The 22184-nt window shown below is 40.3% G+C and overlaps 3 protein-coding genes across 4 annotated transcripts in view; 2 read left to right on the top strand and 1 right to left on the bottom strand.

The window, feature by feature from the left end:
• Positions 1 to 13169, top strand: part of LOC131428368 (probable 4-coumarate--CoA ligase 1) — a 286060-nt gene extending 272891 nt beyond the window's left edge. For both annotated transcript variants that reach the window (XM_058592278.1, XM_058592280.1), the window contains exons 5-6: positions 10564 to 11119; positions 12768 to 13169. In XM_058592278.1, the coding sequence (XP_058448261.1) occupies positions 10564 to 11119; positions 12768 to 13058 (847 nt within the window). In that variant the 3' untranslated portion in view covers positions 13059 to 13169. The remainder of the gene's footprint in view (positions 1 to 10563; positions 11120 to 12767) is intronic.
• Positions 11121 to 13929, bottom strand: LOC131428367 (serine/threonine-protein phosphatase 4 regulatory subunit 2-like). The gene is made up of 3 exons (XM_058592277.1): positions 13616 to 13929; positions 13358 to 13546; positions 11121 to 12708 (listed from the first exon to the last, which is right to left on the bottom strand). Exons 1-3 carry the CDS (start codon positions 13824 to 13826, stop codon positions 11306 to 11308), a joined length of 1803 nt encoding a protein of 600 aa, XP_058448260.1. The 5' UTR covers positions 13827 to 13929; the 3' UTR covers positions 11121 to 11305.
• A 944-nt stretch (positions 13930 to 14873) lies between these two features.
• Positions 14874 to 20075, top strand: LOC131430740 (uncharacterized protein K02A2.6-like). The gene is made up of 2 exons (XM_058595934.1): positions 14874 to 15112; positions 15806 to 20075. Exon 2 carries the CDS (start codon positions 18544 to 18546, stop codon positions 19729 to 19731), a length of 1188 nt encoding a protein of 395 aa, XP_058451917.1. The 5' UTR covers positions 14874 to 15112; positions 15806 to 18543; the 3' UTR covers positions 19732 to 20075.
• The last annotated feature ends 2109 nt before the right edge of the window (positions 20076 to 22184 follow it).

Here is a 22184-nt window from a genome sequence, read left to right as displayed (position 1 = left end):
GTCTAGCCCTGGGGCTTTATTGTTACACGACAAGAGCGCAAGTGAGAACTCCATCATCGTAAACGGTGTTTCGTTTATGTTCGATGTCGCGACGCGGGTGATCTTCTCTTCCGGAACAGAGTCGGGGCATACCTTTTTCGCGAAGTCGAATATCCAGCGATTTGAATATTCCTTACATTCATTCGTATTATTTCGATTGCGCATTCGTCGGGCGGTGTTCCAAAGAGTGCTCATTGATGTTTCTTTTGTTAGTCCATCCACGAATCGACGCCAGTAACCACGTTTTTTAGCTTTAATCAAACTTTTCATTTTAATTTCTAGCGCCGCGTATTCGCGATAATTATCCGGTGTTCCATATTTCCTAAAATTTTTATACGCTGAAAACTTTTCTGCGTTAAGTTCTGAGCACTCTTTGTCCCACCATGGGTTTGGAGTACGAATGTTAGTTTTTGTGCCAGGTACACGTTTCGTCTGAGCTTGAATCGCGGTTTCGAGTATTAGGCCAGCCAAAAACGTGTATTCATCGTTCGGAGGAAGCTCTTGAGTAAATTCGATCTTCTCGGATATCGAGGACGCGTAGCTTTTCCAATCAATGTTTCGTGTGAGGTCATACGAAACATTGATTGTCTCCGATGGTCTTAAACCGCTGTTGATTGAAATTACGATAGGCAGGTGATCGCTACCGTGAGGATCATTGATCACATTCCACTTGCAATCTAATCGTAGCGAAGTCGAGCAAAGGGATAAATCCAGCGCACTTGGCCTTGCTGGTGGTGCAGGAATCCGTGTCATTTCTCCCGTATTCAAAATTGTCATATTGAAGTTGTCGCAGATATCATGGATCATAGTTGATCTATTGTCATCAAGAAGACAACCCCATCCCACACCATGTGAGTTAAAGTCTCCTAAAACTAACGTAGGTGCAGGAAAGAGTTCTATGATATCACAAAGCCGTCGGTGCCCGACCGAGGTTCTAGGAGGAATATATATAGAAGCAATGCAAAGATCTTTACCTTTGATTCTAGCTTGACATGCGACTACTTCAATGCCTGGAGTCAGAGGGAGGTTAATTCTATAGAACGAATAGCACTTTCTGATCCCTAAAAGTACTCCTCCGTAGGGGTTTTCTCGATCCAAGCGTATTATATTAAAATCGTGGAAGGTAAGGGGTACCTGAGAAGTTAACCAAGTTTCGCATAATGCAAATGCATCACATTGTAGGTTTCTTATTAGCATTTTGAAGGAATCTATTTTAGAGATAATACTTCTACTGTTCCACTGTAAAACAGTAATCGAATCCATGACCTCGTTCGAAAAATTAGCCATCGAAGGATACGATTGCTGAAAGAAGGGGCCATTTTGCAGTCAACTGCATCAAAAACGTTTTAACTACTGGAATAAAAGTCATCAAAAGACTCTTAAGGGGGTCAGATATGTTGAAGGTAGAGAATATGAAGTCCACAATGTCAGTGAATTTTACAAGTCCAGCACATGGTATGTTCTTTGGCTCCTTGGGAGTTTTTGGTGTCCCCGGAAGTGCTGGGTATTCTTTTTCGCATTGTAGGTCTCCGGAACTAGGAGCTTTTGGCTTTGTATTTTTGTTTTTTCCACCAGCACTCCCTGTTGATGTTATTTTTGGAGGGCCCTTAAGAGATACCTTCGAACCCTTGCTAGGAAGCTTAGGAGATGATATGTTTCTCCTTTTCCTAGAACTTTGAGGGACAGTTGAAGATGTACCTTCGAGAGGATCATCAGAGTCGCACTCGTCCGTTGACAAGCAAGTGTAGAGATTTGTTGATGATAACATTTTTCAGTATTTCTGCGAAAGAGCGCTGTGAGCGTTGCTTGAGGGATTGCTTCAAGTGATCTCCTCGTAATTTATACGTTGGACATGCTGGGAGATCATGCGGACCTGTGTTACAGTAAAGACACTTTTCAATGTTTTTTTTTCACAAGTGCCACTCGCATGACTCCCTCCGCACTTCGAACAGCGGGGCCGATTTCCACAATGGGAAGCTGTGTGTCCTAGTTGTTGACAACTAGTGCAATTCATTACCCGTGGTACGAAAAGTCGTACAGGCAGACGAACCCTGTCCAGGAGAACGAATTTCGGCAAAGCCGAGCCGGAGAAGGTCACCCGATACGAGTCCGAGTGGGGATAAGACTTTGTCCCATCCGCGGCGATCGATACTGAATGCAAACGTTTGCAGTCCAGTATCTTGACATTCTTAAGCAAGGGATCTTTAAAACATCCAACCCCATGTTTGAGAATGTCCTCGCATGTCAGACTTAGATCTGTGATCACTCCGTCTATCTCGACTTCGCGAGCTGGTATGTAAACACGGTAGTCCCGCGTAAAGTGCTTGTTTCGAGCGATCTCATTAGCCTGCTTCAAACTGGTTAACGAGACCCTGAGCTTATCCGAGCGAACTTTCAATATATTTTGCACGGTTGTATATTGTGACGTCAGGTCTTTAGAAATTTGCAATAAATTAAGTGGTTTTTCTATGGTCCGGAAATAAACCACATAAAGGCCAGCCGGGATCGAGGGTTCATCGGGATACTGTTTAACTCGGGTAGTCTTATTGTTTGGAGCAGATTTTGAATCTGTCTCCATTGTATCAGCGGGGGGAAGGGTACTATCAGAAGGACTTGTCATAGCGCGGCTGATTCTCCGCGCGAATTATAGGGCCATCTGATTGTCATAGGTAACAAATGATTTGCACGGGATTCTTGTGTCCTGACCGAAAATCACATAAGAAGGTATAGGTCTCTTCAAACGCATGCGTAACAAACGTACGCCATTTAGAAAAGTTCTTCCACTTTTCTTTTTCGATAGAGAGAATATCTCCGTATTGGGACATAGTTTTGCGAATATAAGGCTCGATGACGCTTAAGGGAAGATCATGCACAAGCACTTCTATAGCACTATCTTCCATATATACTGCTATGTTGTACTTAATGTTTTCGTGCTCCACATAGTGCACATTGTTATTGTCTTTTGCGAATTGATCAAATAAAAAAAATTGTTACACCATTGAATTCTACTATAGGTATATCACGTCACTATACACATTCAGTATGTATCTCACAACACTTTTAAAACATGTATAATAAACGTCATATCACAGATACGTATTTCGAATACAACTTGTATTTATCATCAGTGTATCAGGTTTCTAAGTAAATTGACTTTACTCTAAGGAAATTGACTTGACTCAATTTACTTAGAACCCTGATACACTGATGATGAATAACAGATCGACTGAAAAGTTCGTATCGTTTCTATGAGAGGGCGCCACTAGATTTGAATCCATACCATTTTCAGTTAGTACCAACCTTTAAAAGATACGTGTACAAATTTGACAGCTGTCTGATTATTAGTTTGTGAGATATTGCATTTTGAGTGAAGCTACTTTTGTTATTATGAAAAAAATGGAAAAAAAGGAATTTCGTGTGTTGATGAAACACTACTTTTTGATGAAAAAAAGTGCCGCCGATACCAAAAAATGGCTTGATGAGTGTTATCCAGACTCTGCAGCGGGCGAAGCAACAATTCGTAAGTGGTTTGCAAAATTTCGTACTGGTCATATGAGTACCGAAGACGATGAACGCTGTGGACGTCCAAAAGAGGCTGTTACCGATGAAAACGTGAAAAAAATCCACAAAATGATTTTCAATGACCGTAAAGTGAAGTTGATCGAGATAGCTGACACCCTAAAGATATCAAAGGAACGTGTTTGACATATTATTCACGAATATTTGGATATGAGAAAGCTTTGTGTAAAATGGGTGCCGCGTGAGTTCACAATCGATTAAAAACAACAACGAATTGATGATTCTGAGCAGTGTTTGGAGTTGTTATATCGAAATAACCGATTTTTTTCGTCGATATATAACAATGGACGAAACATGGCTCCATCACTTCACTCCGGAGTCCAATCGACAGTCAGCTGAGTGGACTACACGCGATGAACCGAACCCAAAGCGTGGAAAGACTCAACAATCGGCCGGTAAGGTTATGGCATCTGTATTTTGGGATTCGCATGGTATAATTTTCATCGACTACCTTGAAAAGGGAAAAACCATCAACAGTGACTATTATATAGCGTTATTAGAGCGTTTGAAGGACGAAATTTTAAAAAAAACGGCCTCATTTGAAGAAGAAAAAAGTTTTGTTTCATCAAGACAATGCACCGTGTCACAAGTCGATGAAAACCATGCTGAAATTGAACGAATTGGGCTTCGAATTGCTCCCTCATCCACCGTATTCTCCAGATTTGGCCCCCAGTGACATTTTCCTGTTCTCAGACCTCAAGAGAATGCTCGCTGGTAAAAAAAATTAGAAGCAATGAAGAGGTAATCGCTGAAACTGAGGCCTATTTTGAGGCAAAGAACAAATCGTACTACAAAAATGGTATCGAAAAGTTGGAAGATCGCTATAATCGCTGTATCGCCTCTGATGGCAAATATGTTGAATAATAAAAACAGAATTTTGGCAAAAAAATGTGTGTTTCTATTAAACGATACGAACTTTTCAGCCGAACTGTTACAAGTTGTATTCGAAATACGTATATGTCATGTGACGTTTATTATACATGTTTTAAAAGACTTGTGAGATACATACTGAATGTGTAGAGTGACGTGATATACCAATAGTAGAATTCAATGGTGTAAAATTTTTTTTTATTTGATCATAAATATTCTACTAAACACTCAGACCCTGTTAATTTTGCGAATTGAATTGCATACAACTCTTTATAAAACTGGATGTAAACAACATTGTTTGTCTTATTACATTGAAGTAAGTGCACACGTTTAATGTCAAGATGCAATTGCTCCTTAAGCAAACCTTCAAGTTCTCGTATCGCAGGTCGAATTTTGCACTGCCTAAAGTCAACAATAATTGTATTCTTTCGCGTCGGCGGTAGCTTTTGTTCGTGTGGTTCACTCATTTCAAGGTCGTTCTATTGTTCACTACACAATACTGTACTTGGTTTCTTCCGTCCCGAACGTAAGCGGTTTTGTTTTATCGACTGACTTGGATGAGATGAGAAAGCAAGCTGCCCGCCAATAGTTCTATGGTACTCGTAAGCGACCTAACCTAACTTAACTCTAAATTATTTGAGTGGAAAAAAATCGTAGCTATCCCGATTATACACCGAATGGTTACCGTTATCACAAAATGTTAAGATTGTAAAGTACACCTTAAATCGAACACCATACCCGATCAGATGCTCATAACAAAATCATAACACAAATATATCAACAGTTGATATGTACACTGAAGTCTTTACGAATTTACGTACCGCATAAAAAAACCGCATAACTCTGAAAATTCGCATAAAAAAACCGCATAATTCTGAAAATTCGCATAAAAAAAACCCGCGGAAGGGAAACCGCATAACTCTGAAAATTCGCATAAAAAACCACATAACTCTGAAACTTCGCATAAAAAAAACGCATAACTCTGAAAATTCGCATAAAAAAAGTCGCGTAAAAACCGCATAAAAAAGACCTCAGTGTATAACAATTTGTGTTATTTTGAGATATTTAACGAATGAAAACTGTTGAAAGTTAAAATTTATGATAACAATATAATAACTAAATCAGTTATGATGTTTTATTTCCATTTGCAAGACTCGTAATAACATTTATTAATTGTAAAAATGAGTTCTTCCGTTGCTTTATATCGAAATATAATGTTCAGAATTTCTAAAACTAAAATAAGAAACCAGATCACTTAATAAATTATTCATTTCATGAAAAAAATCATCCAACAATTTTGGATTGAAACGATGCTAAAAGTTGGCTGTGCTATAGTTTTTCTGTGTTAAATTTGCTTTCTAATTTATTACAACTATTGTTATAGGTTCCTGCTTTCGGACTTCTGTAGTATCAAATTCAATAATAATTATGAGTTTCAAAATCCGTTACGATTTTGTTCCTGCTAGTTTTTTTTGTTATGATTTTTGTTATTTTAACAGCTTACCAGCCAAAAATATTTCAAAATTTGTTTCAAAATATTTCTGAAATAAATTACTCCAGTTGTTTTAATTCTGTTACTACCATCTGATCGGGTAGCGGGCTTACTCCAATAAAGCACGTATTAACATACACTCAATCATTATCACGGTTTTGTTCAAACTCACCATTCTTGTAATCCTAGTTTAGACAAGTACTTCAAATGGTTTAAAATGGGAATCAATTATTAATTTAGTGCTATATGCTTGAATTTTTGCTCAGAAAAACAACATCCGTTCTTCGGTGCGATGCTGGTTTTGTTTGGCTTTTCTCTATAGAGAGGTAATAGAATTGCTGAGAAATTCGACTTTTGAACAAAGCCTCAGAGACCCATCGGAAAATGTCTGTGCGTGCCAGGGCCGCTTTTGCAGAGGGGCATTGAAGGAATTAACTGCATCCCTATCCGCATTCAATTATTTTTTTTAGAATTTGGATACCGAATATAAAATAATGAACGATTTTGTCCACAGCACAATAAACACAAATTCACCGTAAATGCTTGCTGAACAATGACAGCCAAAAGATCTTTGCATATCGCATTGCCGTAGCCAATACGCTGCGCTCTGAACTAGAGCACTTTGCCTTGTGCACCGAAATTGCGTGTATTTACATCCATCTCATATAAACCTAACTTAAAATTTCAAGTATCTCTTGTCGCTGTGTTAATGTATTTTCTGTGCACATGAGTTACTGCACAGATTCAAGAAGAGAACTCAGCTCTGAGAATTGTTGTTCTCTGTCACGTTTTGCACTGTTAGAACTTGTAAGCACGCTTCAGTGACGTATGCTTATAGCAGTTGAAAACAAATTGCTGCCTCAGCTGCAACGTTGAAAAGACTTACTCGACGTAAAGAGCGCCTAAATCTTCTATTGTATCGATGATACGAAATACGTTTATTAAAAAGGTCCAATTCAAAAGTATATCGTTATTTCATTGTGTTGAAAAACACAAGCGAATATCCATTGCTCTATCTTTAGTTTTCACTTACAACGAACTGTTACATCTGATATCATACTGCATAAGCAGCGCACAACCTGTGAACGAGACGCCTCTGGTTCCGGAGATTTACACCCCAGTTCTGAATTTCGATCGAATCGGAGTATTTCGAACGAATGTGAAAATTTGCATTCTGCAATCCGATCGAATGATACTTTTGTATGGAAAACTCGAACTCGATCGGAACAATCCGATTCGATCGAAATACAGAATAGGGGTGATAATGATATAAGTGAAGTAACCAACAAAACGCACTTTATTTCTAACCAAAATATATTCTCGGAGATGGATGAACCGATTTCGAAAAAATTTAAACTCGTTTGAAAGCTACTGTTGGGTCATTGGTCGAATTCCAAGATCTTCTGTTTCCGGATATTTATGGTATGAGTGCTCGTTTGGAAGCACTGAATTATTAATCAATTGATGGAAGAATGATTCTGTAAGTGACATAATCAACAAAACGCACTTTTTATCTTCGCTCAGTTTTTTCGTGGATGGCTGAACCAATTTCAACAAAGTTAGGCTCCTTTGGATCATTAAACAGTTTTATAGTTCAAATGATTGTCACTTACGGTTCCGGTGGTACAATGGTATAAGTGACGTAAACGTCAAAACTCATCACCGCTCAATTTTCTCGGATATGGTTGAATCGATATCAATAATTTCAGGCTCAGTTCGTGTTTGCATCTCATCCGACACAGTAAAAAATTGCTTGCGTTCGAAACGACAGTGTAGTAAACAATAGAGTATACGCATGGACGAATACGAATTACAAAATCCAGAAACTTGGTCTACTAGACCAATTTCAATTTGTGTTAATTTCAAACGCTGCACAATTAGACCAGCAGCAAACGTTAAAAGAACGAATACATCTAGATGTTGATGATGTAAGTGAGATTCAATTTAACAAGGCGTCTAATTCTGTGTACATTATGTTTACACATGAAAAAGATTCAATTGCATTCGCTTCGGTTAACAACGAGCAGAGATGGCATTTCACCAGAGTGATACACGCTAGAGTCAGATTTTTGCCACACCGAGGATGCAAAAAACGAAGCACCGCACAAAGAGGAAAGCGCACTTCTTCTCAGTGTCGAATAGACAGCATTTGAGTGTGTGCTTGTGGTTAAAGCAGCTGGCGCGAGTGAAACACATTCTCTTCGCATGAATCGCTCACACGCGCTCTCGTCTAAATACACCCTAGTGACCACTGGCGCGTGATTGTGAGCGAACACTTCTGTGAACTTCAATTAATACAGAGTAGTTCTGGCCTTGCTATGAAAAATTTGCAAGGAAAACCGAAAATTTTACGATAAATTGTTTTATTTTGCTGATTTTGCGTGTCCACGCTTCATCTGCGAAAACCATACAGCAGAGTGCTCACCGGCGTGTCCACCTCTGTGAAAGTATCTGCATCCACCTCAGAGAATTTATTAGCTAATGCTCTAGCACTTTGGTGCGATTCAGTGGAAGAGGTAAAAGGAAATAAACAAACGCACTCATGATGCGTGCACACTTTACACAACAGTGGTGTATAAATGTGAAAGAGAAGAGCTCTCGTTGAAGTTGTCAGTGCGAGGGGAGAAAAGTTTCAGAGTTATGCGGTTTTTTATGCGAATTTTCAGAGTTATCGGTAATTTTTTTTACGCTTTTTTTATGCGGTACGTAAGTTCGCATAAAAAAAAGACTTCAGTGTATGTTGGATATTTTTCCCGGTATCCGGAATGGCGTGCGAGTGTTACGTATGCGACTGAATAATGCAATTCCGTCTTATGTAATTTGTGGTCAAGAAATACTTGTAAATCACTGATTACCTTTGAGAATCAGTTAATTAAATGTCAGTTTTTTAAACAACCTGCTCACTACCCTGCACCGACACTGCGAAAAAAAACATCTTAAACCAAAGACAAGGTCAACCGCTCAACAACGGTAACTAGTGAACGCAGCATTCAAAAACACTTTCACCATCAAACCAACTATCACCTGTAATCAATGACGAGGCGCATCTACAGCAATAACCAACGAGCTCAAGACAGCGATGAACAAGGAAAACAAAAAGAAAACGGAAACCACCCACAACCTCCATGATAGCAAAGACATCATAGTAACAAGATATCCAGCTCTCATATTTTTCGAAAAAATCTTTGGCAACATCCTTTTTTGCGAATATGGCGCCCTCATACGAGTCCGCATCGAATCTCGTATATAGAAGTAGGGCGGATAAATGTCAAATTCGTGCGCGCGATGATAGGCTGAATCGATTTCAACAAACTTAGGCTCATTTGAGCGCTACTTTACAAGGATGTCGGTATGTTCTGCGGATCTCACGGTGGTAGATTCACGAGAGCCAACAGTATGATTCTTTTCTGAACTTTTTACAGTTTCAAGCACCAAGTTAACTGATATTTTTTCGCGGAATTTTTTCGACGTGAATCCCAGATCCCGGCTTTTCATTAGAAATATATTAGCCATAATGGAGCTAAAATTCAATTCGTGATGATGTATGAGTTTTTTTTCATTTTTTGCTTATTCACCTCCGGATCCGGAAGTAGGATCCTGTAAAAGTTCAAGGATTTTGTATGCAACCAGAAAACCTTTCGTTTGATTCTAATTTCGTGAAAATCGTTCCAGTCATCTTTCTATATGAGAAAGGCAAAAAAAATATACTGTTTTTTGACATTTCGTCTTCAACTTATCAATGCGTTAGCAGTTTATATTGAACTGTTCAATAGAATTCGCTAAACAGACGCGAATTTTACGCTACTTACCAAAAACGTTTAAACACGCAATGCAGATCGACCAAACATTTGCTTTGTGGGTGGAACAAAACTACTTTACTGTGTCAATTCTATTCGAATTCACGTCAATCTGGTAATGTCTCTAAGATTATCCACCCGTGCTAGAGCAGTTATATTTTTTTTTCAAAGCACTTCGGGTTGATGTTCCAGTTTACTTCTTTTTCTTCACGTGATCTGTATTTCTTCTGAACTACTTATTTTATCGGCTCATGTTTTAATCAAGCAACTGATACGAATTGCTCAGTGCCGTGTCTAGAGAAATCGTACGCATCACGGTTGTTCAAAGCCAATCGCAAGCTTGCTCCGATTCTTTTCCTCTTCCATATCGTGTTTACGAATTATTTTCACTTTTCCCAACTCTCTTTATGCCCTTTAATCTTCTGACTATTCTTAGCCCCTACACTCGGGAGATGGTATCTTGAAAATGATAATATACATCTTTTCATCGGGGAAGAAAAAAGAATAGTGTATGCGATGATAGGAAGTTTCGATGCTTCTCCTACTTAACGGAAGGACGACAACTCAAAATATCGCTTGAAATTAAATCCCTTAAAATACAAAAAAAAAAACGCCACCTAAGAAAAACTTTGGCGGGAAGAAATTATTTTCACACTCAAAACGGAACGGCACAAATCAATATTCTTGTATAAAATATGATAGGATAGTTTTGATAATACCAGTTTAGTAAAATCATCATCAGAATCATCAGACACACCATAACTAATCACATTTTCCATTCCACAGATTCATACCTGAGGATTACATCCAGTGTTTGATTGAATTTCGCCCAAAGTTCCTGTTTGTCGTTCCCTCGTTGATGCTGTTTCTGGCCACTCATCCAAAGGTAACAACCGATCACCTATCCAGTGTGGACGCAATCCTAGTAGGGGCTGCGGCAGCCTCAATCCAGCTTCAGGAAAAGTTTAAACAGAAATGCGGTGGTCGAGATGTGGAAATTGCCCAAGGATATGGAATGACCGAAAGCTCACCGGTGACACTCTGTACCCCGCACAAGTATGACTTGTCCAAAGTGGGAACTTGCGGACAATTGTATCCAAATACCCAGGCCAAAATAGTTTCATTGGTGGATGGAAGTAACCTCGGAGCGCACCAGACAGGTGAGCTCCTACTCAGAGGTCCACAGATCATGAAGGGGTATCTCAATAACGAGCAAGCAACCAGGGAGACGTTGGATTCGAACGGATGGCTTCATACCGGCGATGTGGCTTATTACGACCAGGACGGATTCTTCTATATTGTTGACCGAACAAAGGAACTGATCAAAGTCAAAGGCAACCAGGTGAGGTGTACCATTGCCAAATGGCATTTATTATTACTTAAACACGTACTTTTTAGTCAAATAATTACAGCAGGTTTTAATGATTTGAGTTCTTCGGTAAGCTGCAGCAGTTAAATAAAAACAAAACATTGTTATAGCAGTACTAACATCTAATGTGAGTGCAAATTCTCGTCTAAAGCTAAATTTCTATTGGTCCATTGGTTCCACACTGGACTCGTCTACATCCATAGCATTGTCGTCGGCTTTTGCGGATTCGGGAACGTCTGCCGCCATTGGAACTACCGCATCAATCAGTTTAGGAGTTGATTCTTCCTCGTCGGTGGCCATCTCATTCTCCGGAACCATCGTAGAGCTAACGGTTTCCATTTCGTCCGTTGTAGCAACCACAGGCGCTTCATGGTTCACGTCAGCCGGTTTCAAAGCAATAGTGTCCGAAGGCAGTACAGTTGTTGCTTCTGTGGGTAGTTCCTCACTGGCATGGACGTCAGGAAGTACTTCAGTCAGCGGTTCCGCTTCACTCGTAATCTCATCTACACTAGGTTTGTTGTCTACTTCATTTGGCGTAGACTCTTCAGCTTCCGGAGGACATTCCGTTGCCGCAAGTTGTTCAGTCAAATTAGGAATCGTGCCATTCGAGCTCGCAGAAGACGACTCAGAATCAGCACTAATATTACTTTCGGCCAAGTTCGTTGCTGAGTCCGAATTAATCTCACAGTTATTCTGTTCGGTGATTATTTCTGGCTCAACTGACAATGAAGTCTCCTTCAGGTCCACTGTTTTGTCGTCATCTAGATCAGATGAAAGTTTTGCTAACTTTGCCTGTGGTTGTCCGTCGTCCTCGGTTGGTTCCTCTGCAGCGTCATCGTTCTCAACTCCGGTTACAGCTTGATAATCATCTGCGGATTTTTCTTTGTTGAGAGCATTATTTGAAGAAAGACATTCCAGCGCTGGAGGCTGAGGATTGTCAGTGTTACTACTGTCGACCGATTCAGTTGAATCCGGTTCCGGCGTTGCGACTTTAGCAACGGATTCAACACCATCGCATTCATCAGCAGTTTGAGGAACAGGATCAACTTTTGCATCTGGTACAATAGTTTCTTCTTTCACCTCACCGTCACCGTTTAGTGGAGCAGTTTCTTCCAAACTGGAAGTGGCTTCATGGTTTGAACTATTTTCGTCGTTTGTGGAAGCCATAGTAGATTCCGTTGTGATCGGTTCACTATCGATGGCAGATTCTCCAGCACTATTCAAATCATGTGTCTCGGTTTCTGCAATATCAGCCTCGGGACTCTTCTCCGATTCTTGGATATCAGTCAGTGACTTCGAAACTATCATGTTTTCTTCCGGAGATATTTCCGTGTCAGATAACTTTATAACTGTAGTTACTGATAACGATGATGTTGCTGACGACAAGGATGAAGACGGCGAGACCGGTGCGTGTGGACCAATTTCGTTTGATTCAATACCGAATGCTTCGTTGTCCATCTCAATGTCGACGTTCACTTCCAGATCACCGTTGACGATAGAATCCAGAGAATCACCATTCTCACTATCATAGCGTCTCCTTCCAGGTTCCTGTGTACTGACAACTGTTGAAAACAAGCAAAAAAAAAATGAAACAGTATAATTATATTTGGTTCTTTTGCAGGTTTCACCAACGGAGTTGGAAAACTTGATCATGGAACTGCCAGAGATTTCGGATGTGGCCGTTGCTGGTGTAGCGGATGAAACGGCCGGTGAACTTCCAAGGGCTTATGTAGTGCTCAAGCAGGAGCATAGCTTGAGCGAAAAGACGATCGTTGAACATGTGAAGAACCGAGTCGTTAAATACAAGCAACTTGCCGCTGGAGTAAGATTTGTAAAGGAAATTCCACGCAATGCAGCCGGAAAAGTTATTCGGCAGCAGCTGCATCTCTTAGGACAACAACTGGATGAATGATTATGTAAAATTTAGTTTAAGATTTAGGTGTTTTATGCTAGACTGATTCTGAATAGTGATAGTGCGAAATAAAGTTTTTTTCCTTGATGAAATAAAAAGGGCGAAAAATAAGTAAGACTAACTGAATTTACATTCAGTGCTGATCTACTAGCTAAGCCGAAATGCGATTTCTTTGACGTTAGTTATCAACTTGCTTCGGACTCTCTTTCAAAGTCAACTCTGTCTACAGGAAAAACGGATGGATTTTTTTTTATATGGAGACGGTGCCAGTGCAATTTTTAACAAGAGCTCCACAATACCTAAAATATTTTTCTCCACTGCTCTCATAAACTTGTCAATTCTTGTGTACTGCTTGCGTGGTTCCGTTAATAGTTCGCAGATTCGCTGCACGGTGAATGGGGCCGAGTTGAAAGAATCAAGTCGATCAATCAAAGTTTTTCTCATTTGTTCGTAGTTAAATGGGTCAACATTAGGACACTGTGGTAAATCTGAAAGAGGAAATATGTTTGACAATCGCACGAAATTTACTAAACTGGACCAGTTTTTTTTTATCTTACCGGCAATACTCGGAGTGTTGACGTAAAAATCTGTTATCACATAAATCAGCTTGGTCCGGATGAGTTGTTTCACAACTGCCCAGCGATAGACGGTGTCCCCGGTGCGAGCAACGAAGCCAAGATAGTCATCTAGCTCCCGAGGAATTTCCTTTTGTTTTAGTTTGGTAAAACGTTCCAGAAGCTGCAGAACTTCTTCCGGATTTTCCATCATAAGTATTAGATACGATTTAGTCAAGTAATAAACGAAATTCACTATAACAACCAGAACAAAAGGATAGCAAGCACGGAAACCAAACAACTTCAGTTCGACAGCGCCATTAACTAATCGTGGATACAGTAGAGTATGCCGACTTCTTTTGTACCGACAAAAGTCTCCACACAAAATCCAATTCAATACATAAAACGATATATCAAGACAACCAGAAACGCGGGTGCACAGATTAGTCTATTGACGCTTTTCAATGATTCCACTCGCTCGATGCCAGTACTGTTATATGTTCATTTTTGTTGATATTGGTTTGAACGCTTGTTCCTCGGAAAAGAATACAAGTATAAACAATTGTTGACGAATGGAAATGGAACACAGTACACCTATTTTAAATGCTCGTTTGCACGAAATAAGCTTTAATCCAGCAAAACACTTCACAAGTGGATTCAGTGAACAACGACATGTGTTTCACAAATTCAAAATGTACACAGTTAACTTACTTGGTCGAACGTCCCACATTCTGTTCAGTAATACATTATTTGATGACCGTTTAGTTAAACTGAAAATGGTTCGAGTTGTCAATTTCAATAGTATTTGTCAGAAAGTGTAACAGATTTGGTAAATATTAAGCTGTTACGTCAGCACTATTACAATGTTAATGAATAACCGAATGTATCGTTAGTATTGTGTACGCCTTTCGTTCAACGTCATGACTTGATGTAACGCACCTGGTTGTTGGGGAAAGTGTTCGGTTACCGGCACCCTTTTTCTTTTAGGCTTATAACTTCTGACTAAGTGCACATTATGCGGACATATATACATCAATAGAAAGCTAAAGTCCCTACCTAACAACTGAATAAGTAACTAAGTTAATTCAATCGATTGGAAAAATCTTCATATCATTTTAGTAAAGTGATAAATTTTGGTAATTTCATAAAAGGTGTTCGGTTACCGGCACCTCAAGAAATTTCGCTAAAAATGGAAGAATATGAGTAAAGACTGCAATTATTCAAAGAAAAAACGGAATTTATTCTTTTCGGAGGTGTAGGGTTCTACATCATACGTATATGTCCTCACCTTTATAACGAATCATCTTGGACTTTGACAGGTGGCGGACGACGAACGACGACGACGGGAGAGAGATTACGGCATCGCCGCGAAAAGATTGGAGGCATTTTACGAGATACGGAGACCGTCAAGCTAACTGCAAATTGGGAAGAAAAGCGTGAATAAAATCCTTAGCTAGTTGGATATTACATTTGGCGACGATCGGAAAATATCAAGTAAAGGTAAAATATACAAATAAATTTGTGCTTATAGAAGCCATGCGTCTTCAGGAGCTTCGATTGAGTTTCGGTGTTTCTTGGTGCTCAGCCCTGGGTCCAAGCAGGAAAATCAAAATAGAGCTCGTATAAACATGAAGGTTTCCGTTTTGTTTCAGTGCGTTTTTTGCTGCTGATTCAGTTATATCGTAGCAGGAAACAGTTTTGAGCCGTTCAGTGTGGGGTACATGTTCGGTATAGGTGAATCGTAGTGGAGAACTACGTTTCGTTGTTTCAGTGCAGGGAGCCTGATCTAATCCAACCGTAGCAGGGAGCTGCGTTGAGCCGTCAATGCAGGGTGCATGTACGGTATAGGTAAATCGTAGTGGGGAACTACGTTTCGTTGTTTCAGTGCAGGGAGCCTGATCTAATCCAACCGTAGCAGGGAGCTGCGTTGAGCCGTCAATGCAGGGTGCATGTACGGTATAGGTAAATCGTAGTGTGGAACTACGTTCCGTTGTCTCTGTGCAGGGAGCCTGATCTAATCGAACCGTAGCAGAGAACTACGTTGTACCGTTCAGTGCGGTATGAGTATGAACTACCAGAGGATTACAGTTATAGTAGCAGTGCATATCTCATTATCTTATTTGGTCTATGCTGTGAAAGATTTGGTAAATGGTGACATAGTGATCGACGAACATGTTTTTTCTGTTATTTCAGATGGACGAAAGTAGGCCAATACCAATGTTTCGGTGTGAGCAAATCGAGAGCTGCAAATTGGGAAAAGAATGGCGTGAATGGAGAGATTCTCTGGAATTTTACTTCGATTCGTATCAGATAACGGACCAGAAGATTATGCGCTCCAAAATGCTTCACGTTGGTGGGCCTCAGTTGCAGAAGGTCTTTAAAAGTTTGGAAGGGACAGAGAATTTTCCGCTGGTGATGATTGAGAAGCGCTGGTATGACGTAGCTGTCGACCGGCTAGACGCGTATTTTAAGCCTAGCAGCCAGGACGTTTTAGAAAGACACAAGCTAAGAAACATGAAGCAAGGTAATCAGGAACGATTTTCTCACTTCGTATTACACTTACGTCAACAGTTGATGGATTGTGGACTCGAAAAGTATTCGACTGAAATTCGTAAGGTTCTCGAAGAAATTATACTAATTGACGTAATCGTGGAGGGATGCAACTCACAGGAATTACGACGAAAGATTCTTGAAAAGGACCAGTCGCTTTCAGATATTGAGGTTCTGGGAGCTTCGTTTGAGAGTGTACGCCTACAAGAAAAGGAGTTTAGGACTGGAACAAGTACCGATGGAGGGCAGGTAGAGGTTTGCAAGGTAAAGGTCGAAAAGAAAACAGAACCGTCAACAGGAACGGATTATCAAACGGTTTGCTAATAGCCCGTACCATGCATCCAAAAGAGAGAGTGAAGTTCTGTGCTACGCTTGTGGAAAGCACGGTCATATCGCGAAGGCAACTACATGTCCGGCCAAAGATCAACAATGCCGCCGATGTCATTTTGAGAAGGTGTGTAGACAACGACCGTCCGATTCGAGAAATTCTTCACTTAAGAAAAAAGTGCAAACTATCGAAAATTTGGATACGATGATGCGGTGCGATGTACAAAAAGACGAGTTATCCGCTAAGAAGATTTACTATACATTTCATACAGGAAACCAAGACAATGTGTTCCAATGCAAGATTGGTGGTGTTTCAATCGAAGTTTTCATTGATTCCGGCTCGGATGTGAACATCATCACTACCGAGACCTGGGAAATGATGAAAGCCAGGCAGATTACCATTTCCAAATGCGAAAAAGGAAGCAACAGAATCCTCAAAGCATATGGAAATAGCGAACCACTTTCGATTTTGGGAACTTTTAATGCAGTTATCGAGGTCGGGAAGCGAGCCACTGAAGATACGTTTTACGTTGTTCAGAGCGGTCAAAGGAATCTATTGGGCGACACCACTTCGAAAAAGCTCGGCATTTTGAAGATTGGATTAGAAGTGAACGAGATTGAGGAAGGTTCGGAAATACAATCATGTTTCCAAAGATCAAAGGAGTACAAGTTCACGTACAAATGGATCCAAAGGTGTCACCAGTTTTTCAACCATTACGACGTATACCATTTCCACTCGAAAAGATTGTTACCGAGAAGTTGGATGAATTGTTGCGACGAGACATCATCGAGGTTAAAAAGGGTCCAGCGACTTGGGTATCCCATTAGTAGTAGCAAATAAGGCGAACGGATCCATAAGACTGTGTGTAGATTTGCGACGTGTTAACCAAGCGGCCATTCGCGATCGGCATCCAATGCCAGTGATTGAAGACGTTCTCTCCAAGATTGGCAAAGGCAAGGTTTGGAGTGTTTTGGACGTGAAAGATGCCTTTTTCCTTCTTGAGCTGGACGAAGAAACAAGAGACATTACAACTTTCATCACCCACAGAGGGCTTTATCGATTCAAAAGGTTGCCGTTCGGATTAGTATCCGCTCCCGAAATTTTCCAGCGTACCATGGATGAAATGCTTGCAGATTGTGAAGGTACCTACTGGTACCTCGATGACGTTGGAGTCGAGGGCAGTACAATCGAAGAACATGATGTACGGTTGGGAAAGGTTCTTCAGAGATTCAAGGAGAAAGGAATTGTGCTCAACTGGGAAAAATGTAAAATTCGCGTTACTGAGTTAGAATTTCTGGGACATAATTTCTCACCGAGAGGAATAATGCCTTCAGAAATTAAACGTGATGCAATTAAGGAATTTCGATGAGCCTTTGAGGAAGTTAACCCAAAAAGGGTGTAAATTCCGATGGGAAAATGCTGAGGAGAATGCATTCAATAAAGTAAAACAAGCCATGTCGGAGGTCAGTAGTCTGGGATTTTTTAATATACAGGATGAAACATCGGTATATGCGGACGTAGCCCAAATGCCTTGGGTGATATTCTAATCCAAACTAACAAGTGTGGAGAATCTAGAGTTGTTTGTTACGCTTCAAAGTCACTTACCGATACCGAGAAAAGATATTGTCAGACGGAGAAGGAGGCTCTGTCACTAGTGTGGAGTGTAGAAAAGTTTCAGCATTACCTGTTAGGTAGAGAGTTCACACTGCTAACCGATTGCAAGGCACTGACGTTCTTGTTTTCTCCCGCCTCCCGCCCATGTGCGCGCATTGAACGGTGGGTGCGACGCCTTCAAAGTTTCAAGTACACGGTACTCCACATTCCGGGGCACACAAATATAGCTGATGTTTTCTCGAGACTCTCCACGCTGGTTCCAAAGCCATTTGATGAAGCAGAAGAATTGACTGTTAGAGAAATAATATCTTCAGTTGCAACCACAATTGCTTTGAAGTGGGAAGAAATTGTGACCGCGAGCAAAGAGGATGCGGTTACAAAACAAGTGAAAGAAGCTATAAGCTCTGGTATAACTGACGATCTACCGTTATGCTACAAGATGATTTCCTCAGAACTATGTTTTGTCGGCGATGTGCTTATAAGGGGCGATCGGATCATCGTACCTGAACAGCTGCGACAAAGAGTCATACTTCTTGCGCATGAGGGACATGCTGGCATCAAAATGATGAAAGCCCATTTACGCTCGAACGTGTGGTGGCCCAAAATGGACCAACAAATCGAAAGGTTTGTGGAAACTTGTCGTGGATGTATGCTCGTATCTGCACCTAATCCACCTGAGCCCATGGTTCGGAAAGAATTTCCTTCTCGACCGTGGGAACAAATTGCTATCGACTTCCTCGGGCCTCTTCCAGACGGCGATTATCTGCTTGTATGCGTCGACTATTACAGCCGCTATTTAGAAGTCGTTGAAATGCGCGATATTACAACATCATCTACTATCGATCAACTTTTGATCATTTTCTCTCGATACGGGATACCTAACTATTTCCAAGCAGACAACGGTCCGCAATTTGTGTCTGACGAATTTCGTAATTTTTGTGAAGAACAAGGCATACATCTGGATAGTACTATTCCATACTGGCCCCAAATGAATGGGGAAGTGGAGCGACAAAACAGGTCCATATTAAAGCGGCTCTGGATCGCACAAGAATTGGGACATGATTGGCGGAAAGAACTATGGGTCTACTTACTAACGTATCACTCAGCAGTTCATCCTACTACAGGAAAAGCACCAGCAGAACTAATGTTCGGACGGCGGTTGAGAACGAAATTACCCAGTATTCCTTCCGTTGTGGATTATGAAGAAGTAAGAGATTATGACCAAATTCAAAAAGAAAAAGGAAGGGTTTATGCCGACCGCCGACGTAAGGCTTGCCCAAGTAACATCCAAGTTGGTGATCATGTTTTAGCCAAGCGTACAAAAAAAGACATCAAGTTAAGTTCTGATTTTTCTCCTGAAGAATATGTGGTATTGGAAAAGAGTGGAACAGATGTAACCATTCGTGCCTCTTCCTCTTGTAAAGAGTTCAGAAGAAGCGCAGCTCATCTTAAAGTAATTCCAAAAGAGATAGTCGAAATCGATGGATCCGGTAACAAGTCAAAGGAGGAAGATAACTTGAAGAAATCTGATCACAGAACAGGTGACGTAATCAAGGACCTAGCACCAACAAGATCTAAGCGAACTAAAACGGAACCTGCTCGATTGCAGGATTTTGTTACTTATTAACATTGTATCGTTGCTCTGAATCATTTTAAATAAAGGTAGGGATGTAGGGTTCTACATCATACGTATATGTCCTCACCTTTATAACGAATCATCTTGGACTTTGACAGGTGGCGGACGACGAACGACGACGACGGGAGAGAGATTACGGCATCGCCGCGAAAAAATTGGAGGCATTTTACGAGACACGGAGACCGTCAAGCTAACTGCAAATTGGGAAGAAAAGCGTGAATAAAATCCTTAGCTAGTTGGATATTACAGGAGGCGATTTGGATAAAAGTCTTCATTGTCTGATGGTGACTTCGCCTTGGCTCTCTTGAGCAATGATTTGGATGGTGGCGCCTTTGGTGTTGATTTGGCCGGTCTTTCACCGGCTTCGCGGGATTGAATACGTTGCTGCAGTCGAATTTATTGGCTTTTTATCTACTAAGTAACGTTTAATGGTAAAAATCAGTGCATTAAAATAAATTTTCCTTGACTTGGACAAACCAGAAAGAACCAGAGAACCAAAGTTTTTACTTATATGGCGGATATATTGCAGCCGTCAAGTTGTCCATGTTTGGCATTTCACCAGAGATGCCAGGTAATACTAAAGTCTGTAAAAAGTCTTTAGACGAGCGCAGCAAAAAGTACAAGCGTCTGTTTGCTTTGGTATTCGGCAAAAAAGACCGTGCTGCTATTACACACACGTGACATTTGTCGGAATGACGCTATCTGCTTTCTGTAAAAAGTTACGGTGGGGTGCCGACAACCGAACATCCTCCCCTAGTATATTAATAGAAATAAAAGCGGTGAACATTCGAGTATGGACGACTCATAAGATAACAAGTGTTTCTCCATTCGTTCTCGTCCGAAAGCAATTACGTTAATTTTATTGTATTTCGGATAATGTTTGCGTCAATTGTAAAAAATATAGACTATGAGAGACCGTGAGGTGAGTTAGTTATATTTTATGTTTGAGTTCACGGTTTAGAGAAACATAATAGTTAAAAACTTCCAATCTGAAGAACAATTTTTACAGTTAAGCTCAGTTGGAAATAAATAATAAAAACCCTTCTTAATCCACCTAGTGGTGTGATAATGCCTTTCTCTTCTTTCATAACAGTCTCATGAAAATATGTTTCATACATTTATTAAATAATTTTAGACGCCAATTGATTCAGATTGACTCGAGTAGTTCACAAAAGCATGCTTCAGTGTTTATGTCACACAGTCAGCATCATTTTTCCAAACTAGTGCTTGACATTTGCGTTGCCTATTTGTATGAGAACAATGATGCTAATCTAAAAAAAGCCTTCTTAGTCCACTTAGTGAAATTTTCATATATCTTGAAAAATCACCATAGGGGGGAGTACATGAAATTTTCAAAATCGAAAAAAAAATTTTGATGCCAAAAGGCTTAGAATTGCATGAAACGTCGAGATTTAGTGTCATCTCGAAAAAAAATTTTTTGGAAAAAATCGACTTTTTGGGACTTAGAAAAAATATGAAAATTTTTCTAAGTCCCAGAAAGTTGATTTTTTCAAAAAAATTTTTTTTTGAGATGACACTAAATTTCGATGTTTTATGCAGTTTTAAGAGTTTTGGCATCAAAAAAAATTTTCGATTTTGGAAATTTCATGTACTCCCCCCTATGGTGCTTTTTCAAGATCGATAATTGTCAAACCTTTACCACCGGGCAGCACCCCTTAAGCATGTCCGATTTAGGTCAAATTTTGCATGAAGGCTTTTTTCGAGGTGCTTAAACTTTTGAGCACTAGAACTTTACGAAAATAGAGTTGATCCCAAAATTTTGGCACCCTTATATATACAAGAGCGGTAAAAATCAACGTGTTTTGTCGGTTACGTCACTTATACCATCATATATCTGGAACCAAAAGTCACAACCATTTGATCTTCGAACTTGATCAACGGCCCGACAGTAGCTTTCAAACGAGCCCAAGTTTGTTAAAATCGGATCAGCCATCTCTGAGAAAATTGAGCGCGTTCAAATACAACGCTTTTTGTCGATTACGTCACTTATACAATCATATCTCCGGAACCAAAAGTCACAGCCATTTGATCTTCGAACTTGATCAATGGCCCGCCAGTAGCTTTCAAACGAGTCCAAGTTTGTTCAAATCGGTTCAGCCATCTCTGAGAAAATTGAGCGCGTTCAAATACAACGCTTTTTGTCGGTTACGTCACTTATACAATCATATCTCCGGAACCAAAAGTCACAGCCATTTTATCTTCGAACTTGATCAATGCCCCGATAGTAGCTTTCAAACGAGCCTAAGTTTGTTAAAATCGGTTGAGCCATCTCTGAGAAAATTGAGCGCGTTCAAATATCTTCGAAAAGTGCACACACATACACACACACACACATACACACACACACACACATACACACACACACACACACACACACACACACACACACAGACATTTTCCGATCTCGTCGAGCTGAGTCGAAT

The sequence above is a fragment of the Malaya genurostris genome, chromosome 2, assembly GCF_030247185.1.
Source record: "Malaya genurostris strain Urasoe2022 chromosome 2, Malgen_1.1, whole genome shotgun sequence".
Classification (NCBI taxonomy): domain Eukaryota; kingdom Metazoa; phylum Arthropoda; class Insecta; order Diptera; family Culicidae; genus Malaya; species Malaya genurostris.
The sequence above is the reverse complement of the archived record's forward strand: the minus strand, read 5'-3'. Positions and strand labels throughout refer to the sequence as shown.